This window comes from Drosophila nasuta, chromosome 4 (genome assembly GCF_023558535.2).
Source record: "Drosophila nasuta strain 15112-1781.00 chromosome 4, ASM2355853v1, whole genome shotgun sequence".
NCBI lineage: Eukaryota > Metazoa > Arthropoda > Insecta > Diptera > Drosophilidae > Drosophila > Drosophila nasuta.
The window spans coordinates 1,851,154-1,872,956 of record NC_083458.1 but is presented as its reverse complement, the minus strand read 5'-3'; the positions used below and the strand labels follow the sequence as shown (position 1 = coordinate 1,872,956).

The following is a 21,803-nucleotide window of genomic DNA, read 5'->3' as shown; positions in this document are numbered from 1 at the left end:
ATAATAATAAACATGGTACATGTTTCTTAGCAAGTGAATATTCGCTTCAATTGGTAAGGAGGAAATAGCTAAATTGAGAACTTACAAAAGAAGAAAATAAAATAGCATCAATAACAACAAGGGTTAAATTCTTAAGTGTCTTTTATACCTAGAGTAGGCAATAAAGCTATTCATTGGTTGACCGAGCCGTATACTCAATTACCAGAAAACCAGCCCTTATAGCTTGTACACCAATCACAACTGAGTACGCGCCCAACTATAGGCGGGGCTTTTACGTTACCGTTACCATTTGTACTGTTTGTATGCTCAAGAGTGAGACGTATGATGCCAGCCGGCAGCTCAGCTCAGGTCAAAGCAGTTCAGCCTTATTCATGCAGTTGGACGGCGCACACCAAGCCGAAAGACATTTTTGCCAACTCACCTAGATGAAGCCCAGTTCAGTTCGATTTTAGTGTTGACCACACGCATGATTCCAAGCTCCAATGAAGGTTTTCCGTTTGTGTTTTTCTGTATCGCAATCGCGAACATATATTTCCTAATAACTCGATTTAAGTATAAATAAAAGAAAAATTAATTTAAAAGAATAATAACAACTCTTCTGTGCTAGTGAAACTAAAAGAATAAAGTGTCGGTACAGTTGAGACATCAAATGCTATTGCACAATTTGGAAAATGTAACACAACAAAAATTAATAATAGCAGCAGCATATATGTACAATGTGTTGTGTTAAACCCTATGCGTAATAAGTAATTCGTTGTAATTTTTAAACTGTAACTGCCTCGTAGTGCCACTAATACCCTAATACCCTTTAAATACAAAAGTCTACGAGATGTATGCTAATGCTTTTCATCTACCTGATAAAACTATTATAATTAATTTTTTTATTAAAAAATACAAATTATTAAACAATGGATGACATATGTTACGATTTTAAATAAATGAGTATGATAACGTAGTGCCCAAAGAAAATGTATATGAGTGAAACATCCTACAGAAACTCTTTTTCCATCGAACTTGTTATAGCTATTTAAACATCAGTACGGGTGGATTCGAAATACATACCTATACATATACTCATGTCCGACTGCCTGTCCTCGATAACAGATACTATAAGATCTTGAACTACCTAATTTGCGTTTTGTGAGGTCCGCTTTTAAGTTGGAAACGTCAACAAGCCTATGCGATCGTACATTGTACTGATCTTTGGTATTTACAATATGTTAATGAGAGCACCTCTTGATGTCACTGGCGAAGTGCTTGTCGCGTCTCTCGTTTTTATGCCTAATGTAATAAAAACAAAGTTCAGCGAATAAAAGTCAGTCTCATGTTGACTTGACGCTTATATAGTACTTATTTTACCAACACATGTTCGAAATATCTTTTTATATATCAGCTACCCATAGGGTAGAAGGGTATGGGTAAGGGTGCTGTGAATGCATATACACACAGAAGGAAACACTTGATCTTTGGAGATAAAGCTATAATTTTTGATTTGAAAGGGACGAAAGTGGGCATGGTAAAACATAAAACAAAATTAATTTGAGTGCAATAATAATATCAAGTTCCGTCAAAAAAAAATTAAAGCTCGATCTATTATCTATGAGATCCAATGTTTCGTACGGACAGACGGATGTGGGTACATCGTTTCGGCTATTGACGCAGATGAAAAAATGGGACATGAGTTGATATCCTTCGTATTAAAGGCGAAGTCGATAGTTATATGTCCTGGTAGCTGTCTAACCGACTGTCCGTATCTAATAAATCATAAAAGACAGTGCTAAAATTTTTGTACGTCACAATTTTATAGTATTGAAATTTTCAAGCACACTAGAGTGTAGCTTTCTTTCATATTATATTTTAATTTTAGCATTTGCCTTTCAAATGTTAATATATATAAAATCAAGAATGTTTTTTTAATATGAAGTTTCAGTGTGAGTTTTACAAGTGACAACATTTTTTGTATTCTATTTATTTAAATAATTGAAAATATAATGAAATAAAGAAGAACAACATTAATATCGATGCCAACAGCAATTGTTCCAAAGATTTAGTTAAGTAATATTTTATTTCATTTGAATTTAAATAGCTCGCTTAAGATATATGGATAGCAACATATTTACATTTATTGCTAAGTAATTCAATTGAAACCATTTCTAAAAGTAAATATGTGTTGGTCTACAGGTAGTGGGATCTGCATTTTTAGAAAATTATGTAAGAATGCTTCAGTGAGGTATCCAATAGTTTTTTAAATAAAAGAAAATTATTACGGTATAATTCTAAAACAGTACTATATATACCAAAGTATATATTTGGTAAATCCATATACTTTTGCATTTAAAGTTCAAAATATTCTAGATTATCAACCAAAGCACATTGTTATTGACAAAATTTCAAAACTTTAAATTAAAAAAAAGTCTAACAAATAGAAAATTATACAGAAAGCTATTTGCTATATCGATGTACTATTACATTCAAAATATACCATAGAGTACAAAGTATAGTAGATTCCGGTTATAGCGACTTTCAAGGGACCGACGATTTTACGTCGTTATACCTGGAAGACGCACTAACCGAAAGGAGCAAAACTAATTTTTGTTTTGTTTTTTTTTTTATGGTTGCCATGTTCGTAATAGATTTTTAAGATAAAACAAATTAATTTTTAAACAAAACAAAAAAAATTTATAAATTTCATTTAATATCATCGTTTTTATACCCGCTACCCATAGGGTAGAACTTTGTGCCGGCATTAAATGTATGTAACAGGTAGAAGGAGGCATCTCCGTCCCTATAAAGTATATATATTCTTGATCAGCGTCAACAGCCGAGACGATCTGTCCGTCTGTCCGTATGAAACACTGGATCTCAGAGACTATAAGAGATAGGAGCTATAATATTTTGACAGCTTTTGTTATGCTTGCACGCAGATCAAGTTTGTTTCAAATTTTTGCCACGCCCACTTCCGCTCCCGCAAATCAAAAAAATCGAATAACAAGGGTAATTTTAAAGCTAGTATATACAATAATTACTATAGTAGTTATGATTCCTGAAAATTTGGTTGCGATCAGGTAAAAATTGTCTACTACTTACTAGTTAGTTGCTTTGGCTGACAATCTGGTATATTGTGCCGTCTATTGTATATTTTGAATGGTGTACTATATCGATATACCAAACATATCATTTGGTATATTTTTAGTATTTTCGGTATATTTTGAAAATGATACCGCAATATTTTGCCTTTATTAAAAATGGGTAGCGGGTATCTCACAGTCGAGCACACTCGACTGTAACTTTCTTACTTGTTTTTTTTCGTCGCAATATCCGGTTGAATTCTGAAAAATTTCGTCAGTATAAGCGGTTAGTCGCTAAAAGCGGAGACGTTCTAAGCGGAGGCCCTTTCATATAAGTTTGTATGGGGACCAACCAAGCCATCGACTTTTCGTCATAATAACCGGTAGGACACTATAAGCGGAGTCGTTATGACCGGATTCTACTGTATATAAGAAATTAATCAATCGTACAACAACCCGCACCGCTATATGAGTAGCGGGCAGTGTTGCCAAAGTTTGTTGAGAAAAAAAAGCTGTTTTTGACGGGAAGAACGATGCAACAAAGCTGAAAAATTAGAAAAAAAGCTATAAAAAAGCTGATTTTTCAATTCATTGGTTTCTTTATATTTTTCTGATAGTCACAGGGTGACCGCACGAAATCGGTTATATTGAAACATATGTATAGAATTTGTACAGCAGCTGCTCTAATATTCACAATATTTGGAGAATTTCATTAAAACTATAATCATTCTCCTCATTTTTATTGTCATATGTTCATCCAGTTCCTATCATTTTTAGGATTTTATTAGGAAGGTATATCTATATCAGCATTTGTGAAGTCTGCGTAAGCCATAACTATAAATGCATGATTTAGAATAAAATGTATTTTCATTTTAAGTAGAAAACAACGAGTAGAAAAACGAATAGCGCTGTCGTCTTCAAAGTATTTAACGACTAGGTTTTCTAAATGATCCAAATGAGCGAACAATGTATGCTCGGCCACAAAAAGACAGCACTGCTTTTTGCTCCATCGTCTTGACCGTCAAAGCTACAAAATCTATTTAGTTTGTTTGCATAAAGCCGCCCCTAGCACTTTTATGCTTTTTGGTCAAAACATGGGCGCGCAAATCAGAAAGTTTTGCGGTGATAGTACATTTGCAGTAACTGTCTTCCGTGTCGTCCGATATTTTTGTTTAAAGTCTTTTGACTTTTTTTAAAACAATCAAAACCCACTGAACTTAAGATCAATTCACTTTCGCCTTTAGTGACGCTACGATAAGAATTGGCGTGTTCTTTGAGATTGCTTAGCAACACTATACAATCGATTTGTCGCAAAAAATGTTGGCAAGCATCGACAGTACAGCTACAGCAAATATTGTCTAAATAAAAGCATTTAAGTAAAAAAAAAACATACAGAATTCCCGCTGCCCGCTGTTTGAAATTTTTTCAAGTATATTGTTGTTTTCCGAATTATTTTCAGTATCGATTTAAGCGCTGCATTGATGTATGTATGCGCTGGTAAGAAAAGTATAAATTTGGTTGTTTGCCTTCGATGAGTATTTATTGTAGTGTAAAAACTATAAGGATCACATAGATAATGTGTAAATCCTTATCGTGTTTAAGTACACATCTCATCTAAATATGTATATATATGCTTATGTGTTTAATGGATTTGAGCATTATAAAAATGTATGTAATATGCCGAAGAAGACATCTCTGACCCTATACGGTGTATAGTATATCTTCCTCTATTGATAACAAAGATCACATTTCTATTTCCAATTTTAGATATCACACAATTTTTAAAAATCTTCAACTACTTAATACTTATAACTTGCGAATTACTTAAATCGTTTACTTACATATATACCTTGTAATTTCGTTAGTTATCGAACCAGCATAACAAAAAATATTTGCTCATGTATTTTTAAAAATTAACAAATAAATTGTGAATCATTAGAAGTTAAGAGATTATAGAAGTGTGGTTGTCGAGCTTTATAGTCTATTCTGTTGAAACTGATCAACCTTGTCCATGCACCATGTAAGATTCTTCGCATCATCCTTATTCTGTAAAATTGTCCTAGCTAGGTACGTAGGTTAAGCCGGCCCCTAGAGGACAAAACATAGACAATGGAGGTCGTAGCTATACCGATGAAGAGTAGCTTCGTTTAAGAAGTCGCACAATATGGATACATTTTTGGCAAAAGTCATCGCAATCCTGGGGGGGACCAAAACGTCCCGAGGATCATAAAGACACAGTTATTCTAGGTATTTCACCCGGAGTCGAGATACGCCGGACATTTATAGAGGAGATGATACAGTAATTGTTTGACTCCGCTACCCATAGGGTAGAAGGGTATTATAACTTTCTGCCGGCAGGAAATGTATGTAACAGGTAGAAGAAGGCATCTCCGACCCCATAAAGTATATATCTTCTTGATCAGCATCAAGAGCCGAGACGATCTAGCCATGCCCGTCCATATGAACACCTAGACCTCAGAGACTATAAGAGATAGAGACATAATTTTCGACAGCATTTGTTAAGTTTGCACGCAGATCACCAGATTTGCCACGCCGACTTCCGCCCCCGCAAATCAATAAAATCGAATAACAAGCTACAGCTGCAAATTTTGGTGTATACAATAATAATAATATAGTATTTATGATTTCTGAAAATTTGATTGCGATCAGATGAAAATTGTGGGAGTTATTAAAGAAATACTTTTGTATGGGCAAAAACGACTACCTACTAGGGGTCTTAGTTGCTTTGGCTGACAATCTGGTATATTGTGCCGTATATGGTATATTTTGAATGTGGTACTATATCTATATAAGAAATATACCGTTTGATATATTTTTAGTATATTTGTATTTTTGGTATATTTTGAAAAAATACCGCAATATTTTGCTTTTCTTCAAAATGGGTATCTGACTCGACTGTAACTTTCTTACTTGTTAAAACTGGTCGTGGTTAGTGATACCCAGCTGTATCGACATGGAATATCAGAACATTGTGCACGTTACCAATATGAAACCCCTGGCAAGGGCATCTGCGATGTCATTGCCTTCGATGCCTTGGTGGCTTGGGATCCAATAGATACATACGACCGCCGATGCGTTTAGCTATTATATTGCTACCCAGGACAAATTTGGACTTCACCAAAACAAAGTGCTTTGATTTTATTGCAACTTTATAATCAACAAATATGTTGATTGCAGTAATATTAGAGTGTATACAACGGGTCATGTCTACAGTCATCCCAATGGGGAAGACTTCCGCTTTTATGATGCTGCAATGCATTGCAATGGTCAGAGAGTTTGTACGAGTGCTTGAAACCCAGGTTGGTGCAGCAGACAGCCACAACCACTTCTTCAGCCATAATTGAACTGTCAGTGAAGATGCAAACAGCCCGGATTCATATATATACCGTATTAAGATAGTCAGTACATGTGAGGGTATAGTATAAACCGTGCCTATACTATTCTCAGATTAGGCTCAGATTGCCTGTGGCGGCAAATACTTTGAGCCGATTCTGTGGCTATGGTTTGTTCGAGTATGTTAAAAAGATGAACACCAACAATCTCTTCGAGAGCATTAGTTGGCGATGTCCTTATAGCGACTGAAATAAATAGTAACGCTAGATGCTGTGTTCTTTCTATGATGGATATGTGTGTTTTTTTGAGAGGCCCCAGGTGCAACTAATCATTCCAAAGTAGGAACGAGAGGACCCCTAGGGTGAGCCACCTCGCACTACCTTTGTAAAGGTTGAGCCGTCTGAAATGTCAAGAAAAGCCACCAGGTATATTCTTTAAAGTGGCCGTTTCAATGGAGACTTCAAGAGCATGACCGGCAGTCTAGATAGACCCCTCAGACGTGCAGGTCCAGTTGATTCTCCAAAGTTTTAAGCAGGAGAGACGCTTGTCTGATTGGCCTGATGTCGCTGGGACTCAAATTACTGCATTTGTCTGTCCTGGGCAGGAAAATGATCTTGGATAAATAAAACAAGCGAGTGTGTCAAGACTACGATCTCAGATGCTTTGAAGTCCAGTGAAGAGTGATTATTGGCTGCGGTACGGTATGCCAATTATAGGCAAACTTGTCAGCCACTTCGTTAATCGGCAATGCTGCAACTTAGGCAGCGATGGAAGTGTTTTTGACAGTTGATCGATATTTTTTTTGGGGAATACTGTTATAAATATATCTTCCCACAACAGTTAAAGATCTAAATTGCACCAAAAAGTACAATCCAAAAAGCTAGAAAGTTTTCTCAGCGACTTCTATCAGTTCCATTTATCTTCGACCTGTTCATAAGCGAGTTTAGTAAGAATCGTGGCTATCTTTTACTTTTTAAACGGTATATTTCACCTCAATGGTCTTGTTCATGTGCTGATTAGTTCAAATGCTAAATAGTTTATGTTTATTTAATTTGGACTCGAATAACTGAAAATGTATATCGGGTATCCCAGTGTCAGGCTTACTCGATTGTAGCTCTCTTCCTTTTTTTGTATATTCACTACCAATATTAAACGTGTGTATATAATAATAGTTTATTTACAAATAATAATAGTTTATTCTCTGAGCCAGCATACCAAATTTTCATTGGATGCAATATTTGCAGGGTCTATGATATGTAAATAATCACGTAAGACGCCAATATACAATTACAATGCAGTCTAACAAAAGGCTTCATTAAAAATATTTAAATTCTTGTTTGAATGCCGTATAAAAGGCAGCGAATGAACTTTTATAGATAATCGGCAATTGATTTAATCACATACTACTTTTTTAAGGCAGAGTAAAATTGCCATCTTTTAAAAAAGCGCATATTTCAAAAGAACTTTCTTAAATTTACAATAAAGTGCCCACAACTTAGATCTGCAAGCAATCTGGTAGCGTAACGACTATTCCTGATCCCCATAAAAACAATACAACAATTGATTTGTTGAACTCAAGTTTTCTATTTTTCTTTTCAGATATTTTAAGTTTTAAATAACTGCGAGTGAGCTTCATATAGAATCCTATATTGCCGAAAAATCCAAACACGAATTGCAGATGGCCAACACAGGCTTAGCTGTATCATCACAGGCATCTTCGCCTGGCCAGCAACATAGCAAGCTACATTTGTTATCTGATGTTAATTCTTCAGGTGTTTCTGGATGTGATTCGAACTCAACGTCTTCAGCACTGACTTTAGCGCCAAGACAATTGCACTCACATTCGACTGCATTAGAGCAATACCGCCTACAACTTTACAATTATGCTCTTAACCTTGAGCGTTTGCGTTGCCCTCAATATGGCTCTGGAACAACGACAGGTAGTGGGGCAAGTTTAGGAGTAAATTCGACGACAACAATGCCACCTTGGTTGCATACATATACGCCTGCACTGCACTGTGGGCAAAGATTGGCAACGCTTTCAACAATCTCGCTGTTCCCACAGTCGCAACGAATATTTCAACCCGAGGAACCGAAACCACAACACAGTTATATTGGGTTAATTGCCATGGCAATTTTAAGCTCTACAGATATTAAGCTTGTGCTTTCGGATATTTATCAATACATTTTGGATAACTATCCATATTTTCGAACTCGCGGACCTGGTTGGCGCAATTCCATACGCCATAACTTATCTCTGAACGATTGCTTCATTAAATCTGGACGCAGTGCGAACGGTAAAGGTCACTACTGGGCCATCCACCCAGCTAACATGGACGACTTTCGCAAAGGTGACTTTCGGCGTCGTAAAGCTCAGCGTAAGGTTCGTAAGCATATGGGGCTATCTGTTGACGATACTAGCACGGATTCTCCAAGTCCACCGCCATTGGATTTAACTGCTCCACCTCCACTAGGTACAGCGCAAGCATCTTTGCAACTGGCAGCCCTTAACTATCCATACAATCAGCACTACATTGGCCAGTTCTTTGGACGCAATAGTCATCCACAGTACACCACAACGACTACAGCTCTGCAGCGACAACAAATTCACATTCAGCAACATCCCGATTCAAATATATTCCCTACGTTGGATCCCATTTCATATCAACAGCAGAAACAGCAACAACAACATCAGCATATAGCCTATATAAACTCGACGACAACAACAACAATTGCAAATTTGTATTCCCAAACACAACGCAAGCGTCAGTTTGATGTTGCCTCTTTGCTCGCACCCGATGTGCAAATTGTTGATATTGTTAAGGATGAGCGGGAGAGAGCATCGACAACACAAACGCAGCACACTGTCATAACTAAGTTGCAGGTGCAAAATCAACAAACGATTCATCATCATCATCAAGAATTGGTGATGGAACAACCATCAAACTCAATTGGCAAGCCCAATCTGTCCTTGGATGCCGATATCGATGCTGATATTGATGTAGATGGTGACGGTGAATGTGATGGCAATCGAGATAAAGATCGAGGCGAAGTACAAAAAGCATTAATGCACCCTAATGGTCATCATTTAAGCAGTCATGAAGCTATAGAAATGCTTTCGGTTCCAGATGACAATAACTCCGATATTAGTGATGCTAGACGATCATCACCTTTTGATGCAGATGATCTAGAACCAGAGCCTCACAATTTCGCAACCTCTATTTCGCCAACGTTAGGTGGTGGTAGAAGCTCAATAGCTAGCAGTAGCCAAAATGACTCGAATTCACTTGAAGAATGCATTACCGTTTCAACTGCTGGCTCTGCATCCGTCCCTACATCGATTTCACATCACCTATCAACTCCTCTGGGAATGCCATCATGCCATCATGTTGTCGATCCACACATATTGAGCAGATATTATGGTACATATATGGCAGCTGCGGCGCATCGAGCTAGCATCGAAGCCTCCAGAGCACAATCAAAATCATTAGCAACACTCCCGCCGCCAACCGAATTGTTACCTAACAAATTGTAATTCAAATAATATGGAATCTGTGTATTTAAATTAAATGTAACATGTTGGCATGCCACCAACCATAGTTTATATACTATTAGTACTATTACACTAGTAAATAAAGTTCTGTTATAGACCCTAATTGCATTTCTAATTTTTTATGTTTGTTTTAATAATAATAATTGTGAATGAGCGAAAAGGACTCTCTCCGGATAAACGTTAGCCCCCCTAGACCGCAGAGACCGACGCCGAGTGGAGCCAATCCTTGTCAGCCACCACGAGATTGTTCCGATGTACGGAACAGTGGATCCGTTTTGAATACGACCTCCCTGCTCATGGGTGACATCTTGGAGCGCAACGTCTCCGTGCACACTCTTCAGTGCCTCGACTCGCTGATGCGGCTTACGGATCCAAAAGCACTTGCGCTTCGAAGGCTGTCTTTCCCGAGTCTTGCCAGACCGCCGCATTGGGGAGATTGCTAACTCCCTTGCACTGGAGAAGTGCCGCCAACGTCATGGCGGCGCTAGGCATGGGCCTGTTGCGTTGGCCAAAGGGCCGGCGGATGCCGGCTACTGAATCGTTGCCATGGGATGTCGTGGGTTGCGCTCCTCACAAGGTAGCCATCCACCGCTTAGTACGCGGATCCCGCATGTGCAGCATTGTGTGGTGGTCCTCGTCACAATGCCTGCACCGTCCACCTCAGCGGAAACCGTGGCACACCCGATAGCAGAACAAGTCTGTGTGTGTCCCGGCGAGGCACGGAAGCTCCCCTACGAGTGACCAGTGCCACCGGTCCAGGGGAAGGTCCGATTGGGCTGGCTACTCTCGGAGGTGAAGTGGATCGTGGCAGCGAAAACAACCTTCTCAGGCACGCCACATCAGAGAGGGAACACGATGAACTCTTGATAACGCCATGGTAAATTGTATTGATGTAAAAAATAACGAAAAAAATAAAGAAAACGAGCATCGAGGAGGATAATGAAGACCGTCTAGACTCTTCCCGTGTGAGGTTGGGCTGGAGGCGTTAAATGCAACGAACGGTCGATTAGGTAAAAATTTCATCAATGTTTGATTCTCGCGACGGATTTATCGGAAGGTCATCCACCTTCACAAATTTGGAGAAAGGTTCATTTTTGAAGTTCGTTCAACGAACAATCCAGCCGATGCGTTCGAAATAGATTTTAAGTGGGGTCCTGTTACAGAACCAATCGTAGAGGTTTGTTCGATAGACAGTCGAGCCGAAAAAGGTTTGGAGTGGAGTCCTATTGCAGGACCAATCGTAGGGGCTCGTTTGACAATGGAGCCGAAAGAGGTTCAGGGTTGGGTCCTGTCACAGGATCAATCGTAGGGGTTCGTCCGATGGGCAGTCGAGTCGAAAGAGGTTCAGACAGGGGTCCCGTCACAGGACCATTCGTAGGAGTTCCTTCGACAGGCAGTCGAGCCGAAAAATCAGAAATAGATGTAGAGGGGAGTCATGTCACTGGATTGATTGTAAGGAGTTCGATCGACGGAGAGTCGAGTCGAAAAGGACGAGATGGACTTAGGGTCGAGCAAACGTTTCGACGAGAGCCACCTAAGAGCACATCAATCTCCTAATTCCCATAAAACTTGGGATCGTCCATCTGGATGCTTGACAGATTGTCGAGGATTGTTTGTGGGACAGGACGAACGCCGACGCCTCAATCTGCGAATCGGGACTGACCTGCTACAGCTTGAGTCAGCCCAGAGACGTGGGCTTGAACGGCATCCTCAAGCGCATGAACAAACTTTCTGAAATGATGGTGGCTTTTGATCCAGAATCGATCAGAGCCCGAGCTGTATACCGAACGCCGTAATGGCAGATGTTTATAACAGCTGTACTCAGCAGAACACCTTGTGTGTTAATTCCCAGAAACGATTGCAGCTGACGAGGAAGGCGTGGATTGTGTGATAGTTGGAGTGGGATTATTGATTGTCGGCGTTGGGTTGAATTGATGCAAGAGTATATGATGCGACCCTGGCACGTAACTAAATGAAAAGTTAAAATGATTCAAATGAATGAAACTCAATACATATGTTATATTTTGAATAATTTTTTACTTTAACGTTGCAATTACCCTTTCTGCAGGTATAATTGGGGTTTTATTAAAATTTGTCCAATTTTTAATAATTGGCGGTTCATTTTTAACAGAATCTAATGTAAAAAGAATGTATTGATTTTCATACTGGTATACACCACAAATTTTTTTTATCTTGAAGCAGCTCATCAAATGAATGATGAAATTCGCCGAATGCTTTTCTTCCCAAATTAATTAAGTGAATTCTTTTATTCTTTTTTTTGATTCGTTTTAATTTAAATGAACATCTGCTCACAACTTCAATTCTATTTTTAGAAAGAACCGTTAGATTTCCAGAAAAATCTAGTTTGCCATAAAGAAGCTTGGTCATTTTAGAAACGATTTGTTTGCGCTGGAGCTTATCAGCATCAATCAGAACTAACTGCGAGCCATCGAACGTTTGAGTCTTAGCGCTGATGCACTTCTAGTATGAGTAGCATCTACGAAAACCCACCGATTTTCCATTACTATTGCAAGATAATGCAATAGTCGGCTAACTATTGTTAACTACTCCCTTCTTTTAAATATGGACAGCCAAGTCCATTTACCTAGGACTTTTCGCACACTAGTGCCGGCTGACAAGAGATTTTCACCAATTCATTGAATACGGAAGGCCGTCAAAACTCAAAGTATTGGCGTGTAACGTTGAGCCAGGGCAGTTGTAGAATCTTCTTTTAGTGAAATACTCCGTACCATTGGTGTGGGTGGCCATTAACTGTATCGCATGATCCCAGATGGAGGCTTATATTTTATTTGGACGTTGACTTACTAATGGCAGTACAATCAAGTGGCCCAGCGATACCAAGCACGGGCTTGTTGACGCGCGGACAAAACAAAATAAAATTGTGAACAGCATGCATTAATCGAAAACCGCGAATAAATATTAAAAGACGCTAGACATGCTAATAATAAGGTTTAAAGCAGAGGAATACATTTTTTGGAGCAAACTACGTCATTGAGATTATTACAGAATACGGAAGGGATTATGGGAAGCAAAGTTAGAAGTTATACGTGAAATGAGAAGAGGAAGAAAATTCCTAGTGATCCTGACCGGAACAGCAAAACTAATTTGACTTTACAGCTCCACAGAGTTTGTTTCACCATTAATTAGTCTCTAAATGAAAACAACACCTTGCATAGTTCTACGATCAGAAAGAGAAGGAAGATTTAGTAATAAAAGTATACTACGATAAGGTGGTAATCTAATGTTATCGTTCCAATTTAGACTATGAAGAGCAAATATCAAAAATTGTTTCTGCGCCCACTTAATCCTATCTTGATAAACCCTATACTGGGGATTCCAGACAATAGATCCGTACTCAAGGATCGGACGACCCAGTGAGACGTAAAAAGTTTTAGTGATGTAAGGATCGTTGAATTCTTTCGACCAGCGTTTTATAAATCCCAGTACACCCATGGCCCTACTTACAACAGACAGAACATGTTTATCAAATTTTAGATTTGCATCAAACAAAACCCCTAAGTCATTCAAAGCTCTTGTTTTTTTTTTATGCCTATTGTATTTCGCCTTCTCGCCTGTGACTAGATTTAGTTGCTTCTTTTAAAACGTTGTGGTTTACGAAGCAGTTGACCGGTTTGTCAATAGCTTCAATAACATCGTCGTGTAAAGCATGAATATTCTGACTCAAAAATGCGTCTGCTACGTAGTACTCCTTTCTAGGTTTATACAAAACCTTAGCGCCGCTCTGGGTGATGCGCGCTTAATCGTAGAGTTCGGGTTTTTATCTGAGATTGCAAACATTGATAAAATTTTTTCCGTAAAGGTAATGACGTGGGGTATCTAAAGCCCATGCAATCGCTAAAAGCTCTCTCATTTGTACAATAGTTAGCGCTATCGAAATCATGGTTCGGTCTTTTATTTTGCGATAAAACGCACCTATGTCCGTAGAGGAAGCGTCTGTTGTGAGGTTAAATGGTCTTGAAAAATCTCGGCAGTTTAGAAATAGTTTACTTTTCCCAAGTTTGCAAGTATCATTGAAAACTCGACATCGGGTATATGTCGGCAACAGTCTTAGAATTTAATTTCCTAAAATCAACCACAAGTCTTTTATTAGGCGAATCCGATGCATCGGTACACTTCTTTCCCACAACCCATATAGGTTTATTATAAGGAAACTTGATGGTCGGATAATACCGTTTCTGAGCAAATCTTTGATCTCCTTGTATACGAAATCTACAGTTCGGATATACGCCCCAACCTTTGTGTTAAAGGGCAGCAGTCTATTGGAGTCAGCGAAAGTATGCAAATTGGAAGACATCATTTGTCAAAACTCCGTCTGTACTTCAAGTGGCACAACTATGTCACTAATATCTTTGAAATTATCCTGCGCGCAACTGTGAAACTGCAGAGCCTCAACACACCCATTCTTTCGAGGTCAATGTATGCGCCTACCTCTGCTACATAGTAGGTCGAGTCCAATTATACCATCAAAAATTGTAAGTCCGGGTAGAAGGAAAAAGGGGCTACTTACACCAAAGATATTCAAGTAGCACTTATTATGTATCTTATTACAGCCATGAATCGATTAAACATTAAAACAAGACTGCATAGGGACTGGAGTTAACATTTATATAATATCTTTGATGTAGCTTTGTGATGTCCCTGTATCTATCTATCCCCTAACAGGAACACTGTGCTAAAAAAATGAACATCGTCAGTTTCTGGACTTGCAAATCTCTTATAAGTTTCTTGCTGACGACTACTTCAGGACAATTGAGGATTAGGTGAGCCCTGAGCAAGTGTTTGTAGGCTACGTAGGTAGGTTTGTTGCTGCTGGAAGTTAGTAGGCTGCCTAAATTTCGAAGACAACTGATCTACATCCATTTTCTCTACTGGGTCAAGAGCAGCTGCGCTAACTTAACTAGCTTTCTCACAAAAAAATGAACTTTCCCACTATGCCTAACTTGTTGGTCAAAAATGCCCTTGCTCTAACCATTACGCCCTTGTTGTTGTGTGTGTCTATAACCTCTATCCTCAATGAACTTAGCGTATTGCGACGCAAACTCATACCGTTCGTAATTGGGATTCAAGCTCTTGCGTCAGTGCAAGTGCCGATGGCAAATCTTTAGGTTGCGTCGCAAATAATATGTCTGTGAGGTTCTTCTTCAGGCCGCAAAACATGTGCCCTATGTATGTCGTCCATAAGGCTAGCCTGATGCGGTTAATGGGTCATAGTCGATTTATTAATAATAATCGTTAGCTTATTCTCAACCTCCTCATAAAACTGTATTATTGATATTGGGCCTTGTCTTAGGGTGGACAACTCTCTTTCAAGAATGTGCAAGGGACAGGGCTGATCGACCATACTCATTTCACAATTATTGAACTTTTGACGATAACTTGAGTAAGATTTACCGTATGGTCAATCTTTGAATGCAAGCACTTCTTCAATGACTGTTTTATGTTTTGTCCAGACTTCTCATCATTATTTAATGAACACACTATTTTTAAAGCAGTGCTCATTCCCGACTTGTACAAGCTGCTACCAACAACTGTTCACATGTCGATTCCTGAACTAAGTTAGCTACATAACATACATGTTTGATTTGGACTTTCGGGCACAGATCACCAAAGTTATTCCTTGGTCTACCAATATCAGTCGTTGACGTTACATTATGTAATATCAGAGAGATATCAAGCCATTTCCGAATTATTTTCTCAAAAAATGTTTTGTTGTAAGCCGGCTTGCAAAATTTGATAATTTCTTTTTAATTTTTGTTCTTTAGCTTCAGATAAACTGCTGCTTTTTAAAATTTGTCCCAACACTTACTCGCTAAGAACCAAACTTATATTTTCTGCTACACGTTCGCTGAGCCGCAGTGCAAAAGTACGTCTCCTAGGAACTAATATTTTACCTATAAAGTGCAATAGATTTTAGAATTGCAACACACATTAGTTGTCTATCAAGAATGGATTGAGTCAGTGCAGAATGAATTTTGGATTTTTGCTCTTCGTAGTTTAAATTGAAATCCCAATATTAAATTATCACCTTACCGTAGTAGAGTGTTATTACCAAACCTTCCTTGTCTTATTCAACGTAGATCCATGCAGCTATTAGGTTAAATTAGTTTTGCTGTTCCCGGTCAGAAACACGAAGAAATTTGTTCCTCTTTTCATTTCAAGTAAAGCTACTAATTATGCTTGACATAATTCCATTCGTATTCTCTGTTAATTTAAAATGCTTAGTATCGCTGGGCCACTATATGGTGCTGTCGTTGGAACGCCCAAATAAAATAAATACTATCATCAAGTGCTACAGAAATCGCTTCCGCTCAATTTCATTCTCCAATTCCACATCTCGTTCAGCTGATCAAATTTGAGCGGAATGATTCCACTGAAAGCAGTTATTAAAAAAAACAAGGAGGTAAAACAAGTTTTAGTGCAAAAACCTTTTAATTAGAAAATTCCACTTCTGTCGGGTGCCATCGCGATTCTTTCCTGATTAAACTTGTTACTCTCAATCACAAAAAATTGCTAGAAATTGGTAAATACATCTTAGAGTTGTCGAGTCTTTTTTCATGTGTTTGAGTAAATTTTTTTTTAATTTTATAAGTAAATAAACCTTTAAATTTAAAAAAAAAATCAGAAAGAAATGTTCTTAAAACGATAAAAATCTAATAAAAAGCTAGAGAAACATAAATATCCAGGCCTTACAATTTGTTAATTTAATTTCGCTAGCTGTTTTTTTGATACCCCTGAGTATAATTTGTTGTATAAGACAGGTAAAATATTACCGAACTAAAACGACTCTCTCTCTCTCCAAAAATCTCCCATACTTGGTTTTCGATTGGAGTTTGGTTAGTTTTGGGTTCTGTTGCATCTGGGCATTTCTCCAGGTCGCGAACGTACGTTCGTACGAGATAAATTAAAAAATAAAATCGAAAACAAACGTTTCCTGAAACTTTTTTTTTACTCTTCGATAGCATTTGTTTAGCTCTTTGGTTGGTGTAAATTATGGGGCTTATCGATTTTTAATTTTCATAATATTGTCAAAAAACATGCGGTCGCGAACGTACGCAAAACGGAAGTCGACTTTGGCTTAATACAGTAAAATGCAAAACTCTGCGAATTGAGACGGAATATTTTACAGAAATAACTTTACTTTTAAAATAGAATCATGTAGCTTTCCATTAAGTCTACTCCCAAGAAAATATCTCCATTTATTTATTTTTAATTTAATTAAGTTCCGGTCGCGAACGTACGATTTTTTCATGTTGTATTATTTATTAAATTTTTATTTTTACCACAACTTTTTTGATTAATAACTTCAAATTTCATAAAAAAAACAAACGGATTTAACTCAATTTAATGTGTCTAATAACATTAATAGCAAGAAAAATATGTAATAAGTAATAAGTAATAACTAACAAGTAATAAGTTACTGCAAACGACATAGTTATTTCAAAAACAAAAACAACAAAAAAAATTTTTTTTTAATCCATGCGACGCTAGTAAAATCGACATAGGCTTATAGGTAAGGTCGCGAACGTACGCTACTTTGACAATCAATAAAAAGATTGGTTAGAGTAACCTCAACGATTTTTATATTTAATATATTTATCCCAAAATCACTTAACACGCGAAGTTTCATCCACCTGCTTGCACTTATTGCGGAGCAATTACAACAAAATGATGTTTTCGGTCGCGAACGTACGATTTGAACATAGAGAAGAAGCAAAATAAAATTAACAGTTAATTGAACATTTTTCGATCACTTTGCATTTTTTATCTTATTATTGGATTGCTATTAAGAGATTTGGTAGAAAAAATGCAAACATATCTTATGTTTTTCTTGTGAAATAATTAATCAAAAAAATGCATATAAAAGTAGCTAAATGCGAAAAAATTACATTTTTTCAGTTTGCAGGCAAATTTTTTTATAAAAACAACGGAGATATGAAAATTTGGATATTTCTTTATGACATTATACAAAAAAATACGATGAATGTGAAGATTTTTTTTTTCGGTCGTGGTTTACCATTTTCAAGAATTGCCCATCTGTAAATGCCATTTTATACGAAAGTAATAAGAAGTATTAAAATAAGTGAATCGATAAATCGATGTTGGCCTGAAAAATTTCAACATCGATAGTGCGATAGTGACATCGATACATCGACTTTTGTAACATCACTTTTTCACGATTGTCCAAAAGAAGCCTTGGAAAGTAAGCATATACACAAATTGAATACCATAGCTTTTCTAAATTTGTATCTTTTCAGTGCTCCCAAAATGACAATGGCCTAAAACTACTCGCTCGTCGATATCTATGTGTCCCAGCTACATCAGTCGAATCTGAAAGGCTCTTCAGCAAAGCTGGACAGCTAATATCAGAGCGTAGAGCAGCGCTAAAGGCAAAACACTTAAACATTCTCTTTAATTCTCCTTTAATGAAAATGTAGTTTATAGGAAAAAATGAATTGTTAGTTTGTAAGAAACTGAAAAAGTGTTCCGTTATATTCATTTTAAGTTGTTTTTGAAATACATTTATTTACCTTGTTCGTTTATTTTTTGGTCGTTTTATAAATTCAAAAATTTTGTTCGATATATCGATGTATCGATGTTGTGTCTGGGAAACATCGAAAACATAGATATAGGGAAACATCTATGTTTTTGCAGCTGTACTACAGCGTTACTGCGCATGCGAGTGAATGAGCTCAAGCACAGACATCAACCAAACGACGACTTACAACACTTACGCAACACCACTAATACCACTAACCATACAATACATAGATGCTTCAGCCCATACAAATTTTTGTATCATTAAAAAAATATTATTATTACCCCAGTCGGGCCGTGCGCTGCGATTCGAACACCAGAGCCTCTTCGGCTCAATCGAAAATTCGAAGTTCTAACGCAGCGCGCAGCGTTGAGTTCAGTCGCAGATCAAATGCGGAGCGATGAGCACGGGTGTATTTCGTTCCCAATTGTGTTTTAGTAGCAGACAACATACAAGTTTTCTTCCAGTCACGTCTTGTGTAGACACAAGATGAGAAAAGAATATATCCTTTCAGTTTGCCGTATACGCGGAACTGATTTTCTACAAGAAACGTCGAGTATAAATTCTGCCAAAGGGAAATTTAAATTTCCCTCGGCTGCGCTGGCAGAATTTGTACGACGTTTCTTGTAGAAAATATGTGGTCCAGGCTCTTGCAGAAAATCTGTGCTTAGATTCTAGTGCGTAGTTCGGAATATGCAAAATAAAAATACGCTCAAAAATATATGCAGTAAATAAAATGTTTATTGTACTTCAAATTAAATTTATTTAAACTAAAAGAATGAGTACTTAAATTTATATATTATCTAAACAGTTTTACTTATAACTAAATAATCTAATAGCTAAAAGAAAGAATCATCCAACAGCTCTTTCGTGGTCCTCAAAACTGTAAATATAAATACAAATACAAATATATTTAATAATGTAAATCAGATTAGAAGAGTAGTTTCAAAATATTAACAACTTACCTCTGATTGTTTTATAAAAGACGCGCAGGAAAAAATCAACTTTCTTGTACAGCACTCACAAAACAAATGACGCATGATACACAAAATTGCACATGTTGAGAAAAGTAGGCGTTAGGGAAATTACGCGTTGCGCTAAGAGGGCGCGTACACCAGACTCATTGCAAGAAGCTTTCTACAAGAAGATTCATCTAGCGATCAGTTCAGTCGCAGATCAAATGCGGAGCGATGAGCACGGGTGTATTTCGTTAACGAATGAAAAAATTTAAATCGCATTAAAAAAAAAAAAACAAAATATACATACATATATTCTCGATCGGAAGTTGAACCCAGACCCGCAACATGTTAGGCTTGCACACCACCAGCAGAGCCAACGCGGTCCTTGTGCAAGTGTCATTTAACTGCAAACATATAGAACGCGAGCAATTGTTGTTGTCCTCTTCTTCGAGACTTTCGTCGCGGCAAAACAAAATTGACGTGCGCTAGCTGCTTGTTTGCGAGGCAACTGCACGTTGCAAAACTTCACATGCATACACATACTGATATAGGCGAGCATGTAGATATATACACGCATACATAGAAACGAAAACAGAGCGCAACGAAATACACCCGTGCTCATCGCTCCGCATTTGGTCTGCGACTGAACTCAACGCTGCGCGCTGCGTTAGAACTTCGAATTTTCGAATGAACCGAAGAGGCTCTGGTGTTCGAACTTCGAATCGCAGCGCACGGCCCGACTGCAGTGTTGCCATATTAGCTATTTTATTGCTAGATCTAGCTATTTTGAAACTGCAAAAGCTATTAGATTTTGTGAAATGCTATTAGGTAGAATTCTAGCATTTTTTTTTTAGATTCGGCTACTTTTGGCACTTTTTAAATAATACCGAAAGCGCTTCTATCGATAGGATGTATTTTGTGGTTCACTCAAAAAATTTGCATTATCGATCCTTTTTATAGCTCATGTGCGATATCGATAGGATGTATTTTGAGGTTCACTCAAAAAATTTGCATTATCGATTCCGTTTATAGTTCATGTGCGAACTTAGTTCGTTCACTCATGAGCTAGATACAAATTGTGAAATTTTTAAACGGTGAAGAATCTGTTAAGCAAAATACTGGTGGAAATATTTAAAAGACAAGTTAAATAATGCCGAAAGTTATCTATAAACAACATTTTCACGATGCGTGGTTGCAGAATGAAGAGTTTAAGGATTGGATACGCTAAGATGTGACAGATACAACGAAGGCATATTGCTGCTACTGCAAATGCAGTTTTGGCGCGAAGCTGCATGACATCAAGAAGTATTTAGCCAAGTGCAACTTGTTAAAACTAAAGTGAGGAATGGAAGGCATTTGAAAACTCTAAATGCTATTTTAGCCATAAGGTAGGCTACATTAATAACTACAATTCTAAGATTCACACTAATAAAATGAATGTTCATTTACAGATATGGACTCAAAAGAAGTGGAATGTGTTGTTATAACTACACATTGCCAACAAAATATTTAAAAATGATATCTGAATCAGATAAAGATTCGGTTGAGGACACCATCGATATAGACCAAATTTCTGTTTTATTTTAATAAAAACCATTTAAAAGTAACACATAAAAATTAGCAATTTTTTTAGCACTTTCATATATTTTTTTTTTAGCTATTTCTAGCATATTTTTGTATCAATTTAGCTATTTCAGCTCATGAAATTCTGGCAACACTGCCCGACTGGGGTCGCAATAATACTGTTTTTAATGATACAAAAATTTGTATGGGCTGAGGCATCTATATATTGTATGGTTAGTGCTAATGCTAACCAAAGAATACATAGATATGCCGAACAACCCAAATAGTGGTTTCACGGAAAACAGAATTATTGGCAACTCCACCCATGAAAACAAATGCTCAGCGACACACTGATTTCGAATTTCAAGCTTCGGACACAGCGCGCTGTGTGCGTGTTCATATGAAGTTTTGTAACTCCGCTGTACTAACCATATAATACAGAGATACTTCATATCTTAAAGCAAAGTGAGTTTACTTTTAACAATATTGTTGAAACTCCATAAATTTTATATTTTTCATTATCATTTCGTCAATCATGCCCTCTTCTGGTGCACTTTGTTCTGTATAGCATCGCCATCCTGAAAATTGTTCCCGCACAACAATCTCAAATGGTCAATGGGGCTGACCAATGAATGCGTCGCAATATATAAAGACAATGCCGCCTCTTGCTGGCAGGTTTTTGCAGAAACAGACAGAACAAACGTTATTTTGTTCGTCTGTGAAAACGC

General features: G+C 37.5%; 1 protein-coding gene and 1 long non-coding RNA gene across 2 annotated transcripts; one reads left to right on the top strand and one right to left on the bottom strand.

Moving 5' to 3' along the window:
• Nucleotides 1-442: 442 nt before the first annotated feature.
• LOC132794893 (uncharacterized) lies at nt 443-10,069 on the top strand. Its single transcript, XM_060805185.1, has 2 exons — nt 443-488; nt 8,022-10,069. Exon 2 carries the CDS (start codon nt 8,101-8,103, stop codon nt 9,955-9,957), a length of 1,857 nt encoding a protein of 618 aa, XP_060661168.1. The 5' UTR covers nt 443-488; nt 8,022-8,100; the 3' UTR covers nt 9,958-10,069.
• Nucleotides 10,070-19,406: 9,337 nt separating this feature from the next.
• LOC132794956 (uncharacterized) lies at nt 19,407-20,094 on the bottom strand. Its single transcript, XR_009633394.1, has 3 exons — nt 19,820-20,094; nt 19,519-19,706; nt 19,407-19,436 (listed from the first exon to the last, which is right to left on the bottom strand). It is a non-coding gene; the product is annotated as an uncharacterized LOC132794956 (long non-coding RNA).
• Nucleotides 20,095-21,803: the final 1,709 nt, after the last annotated feature.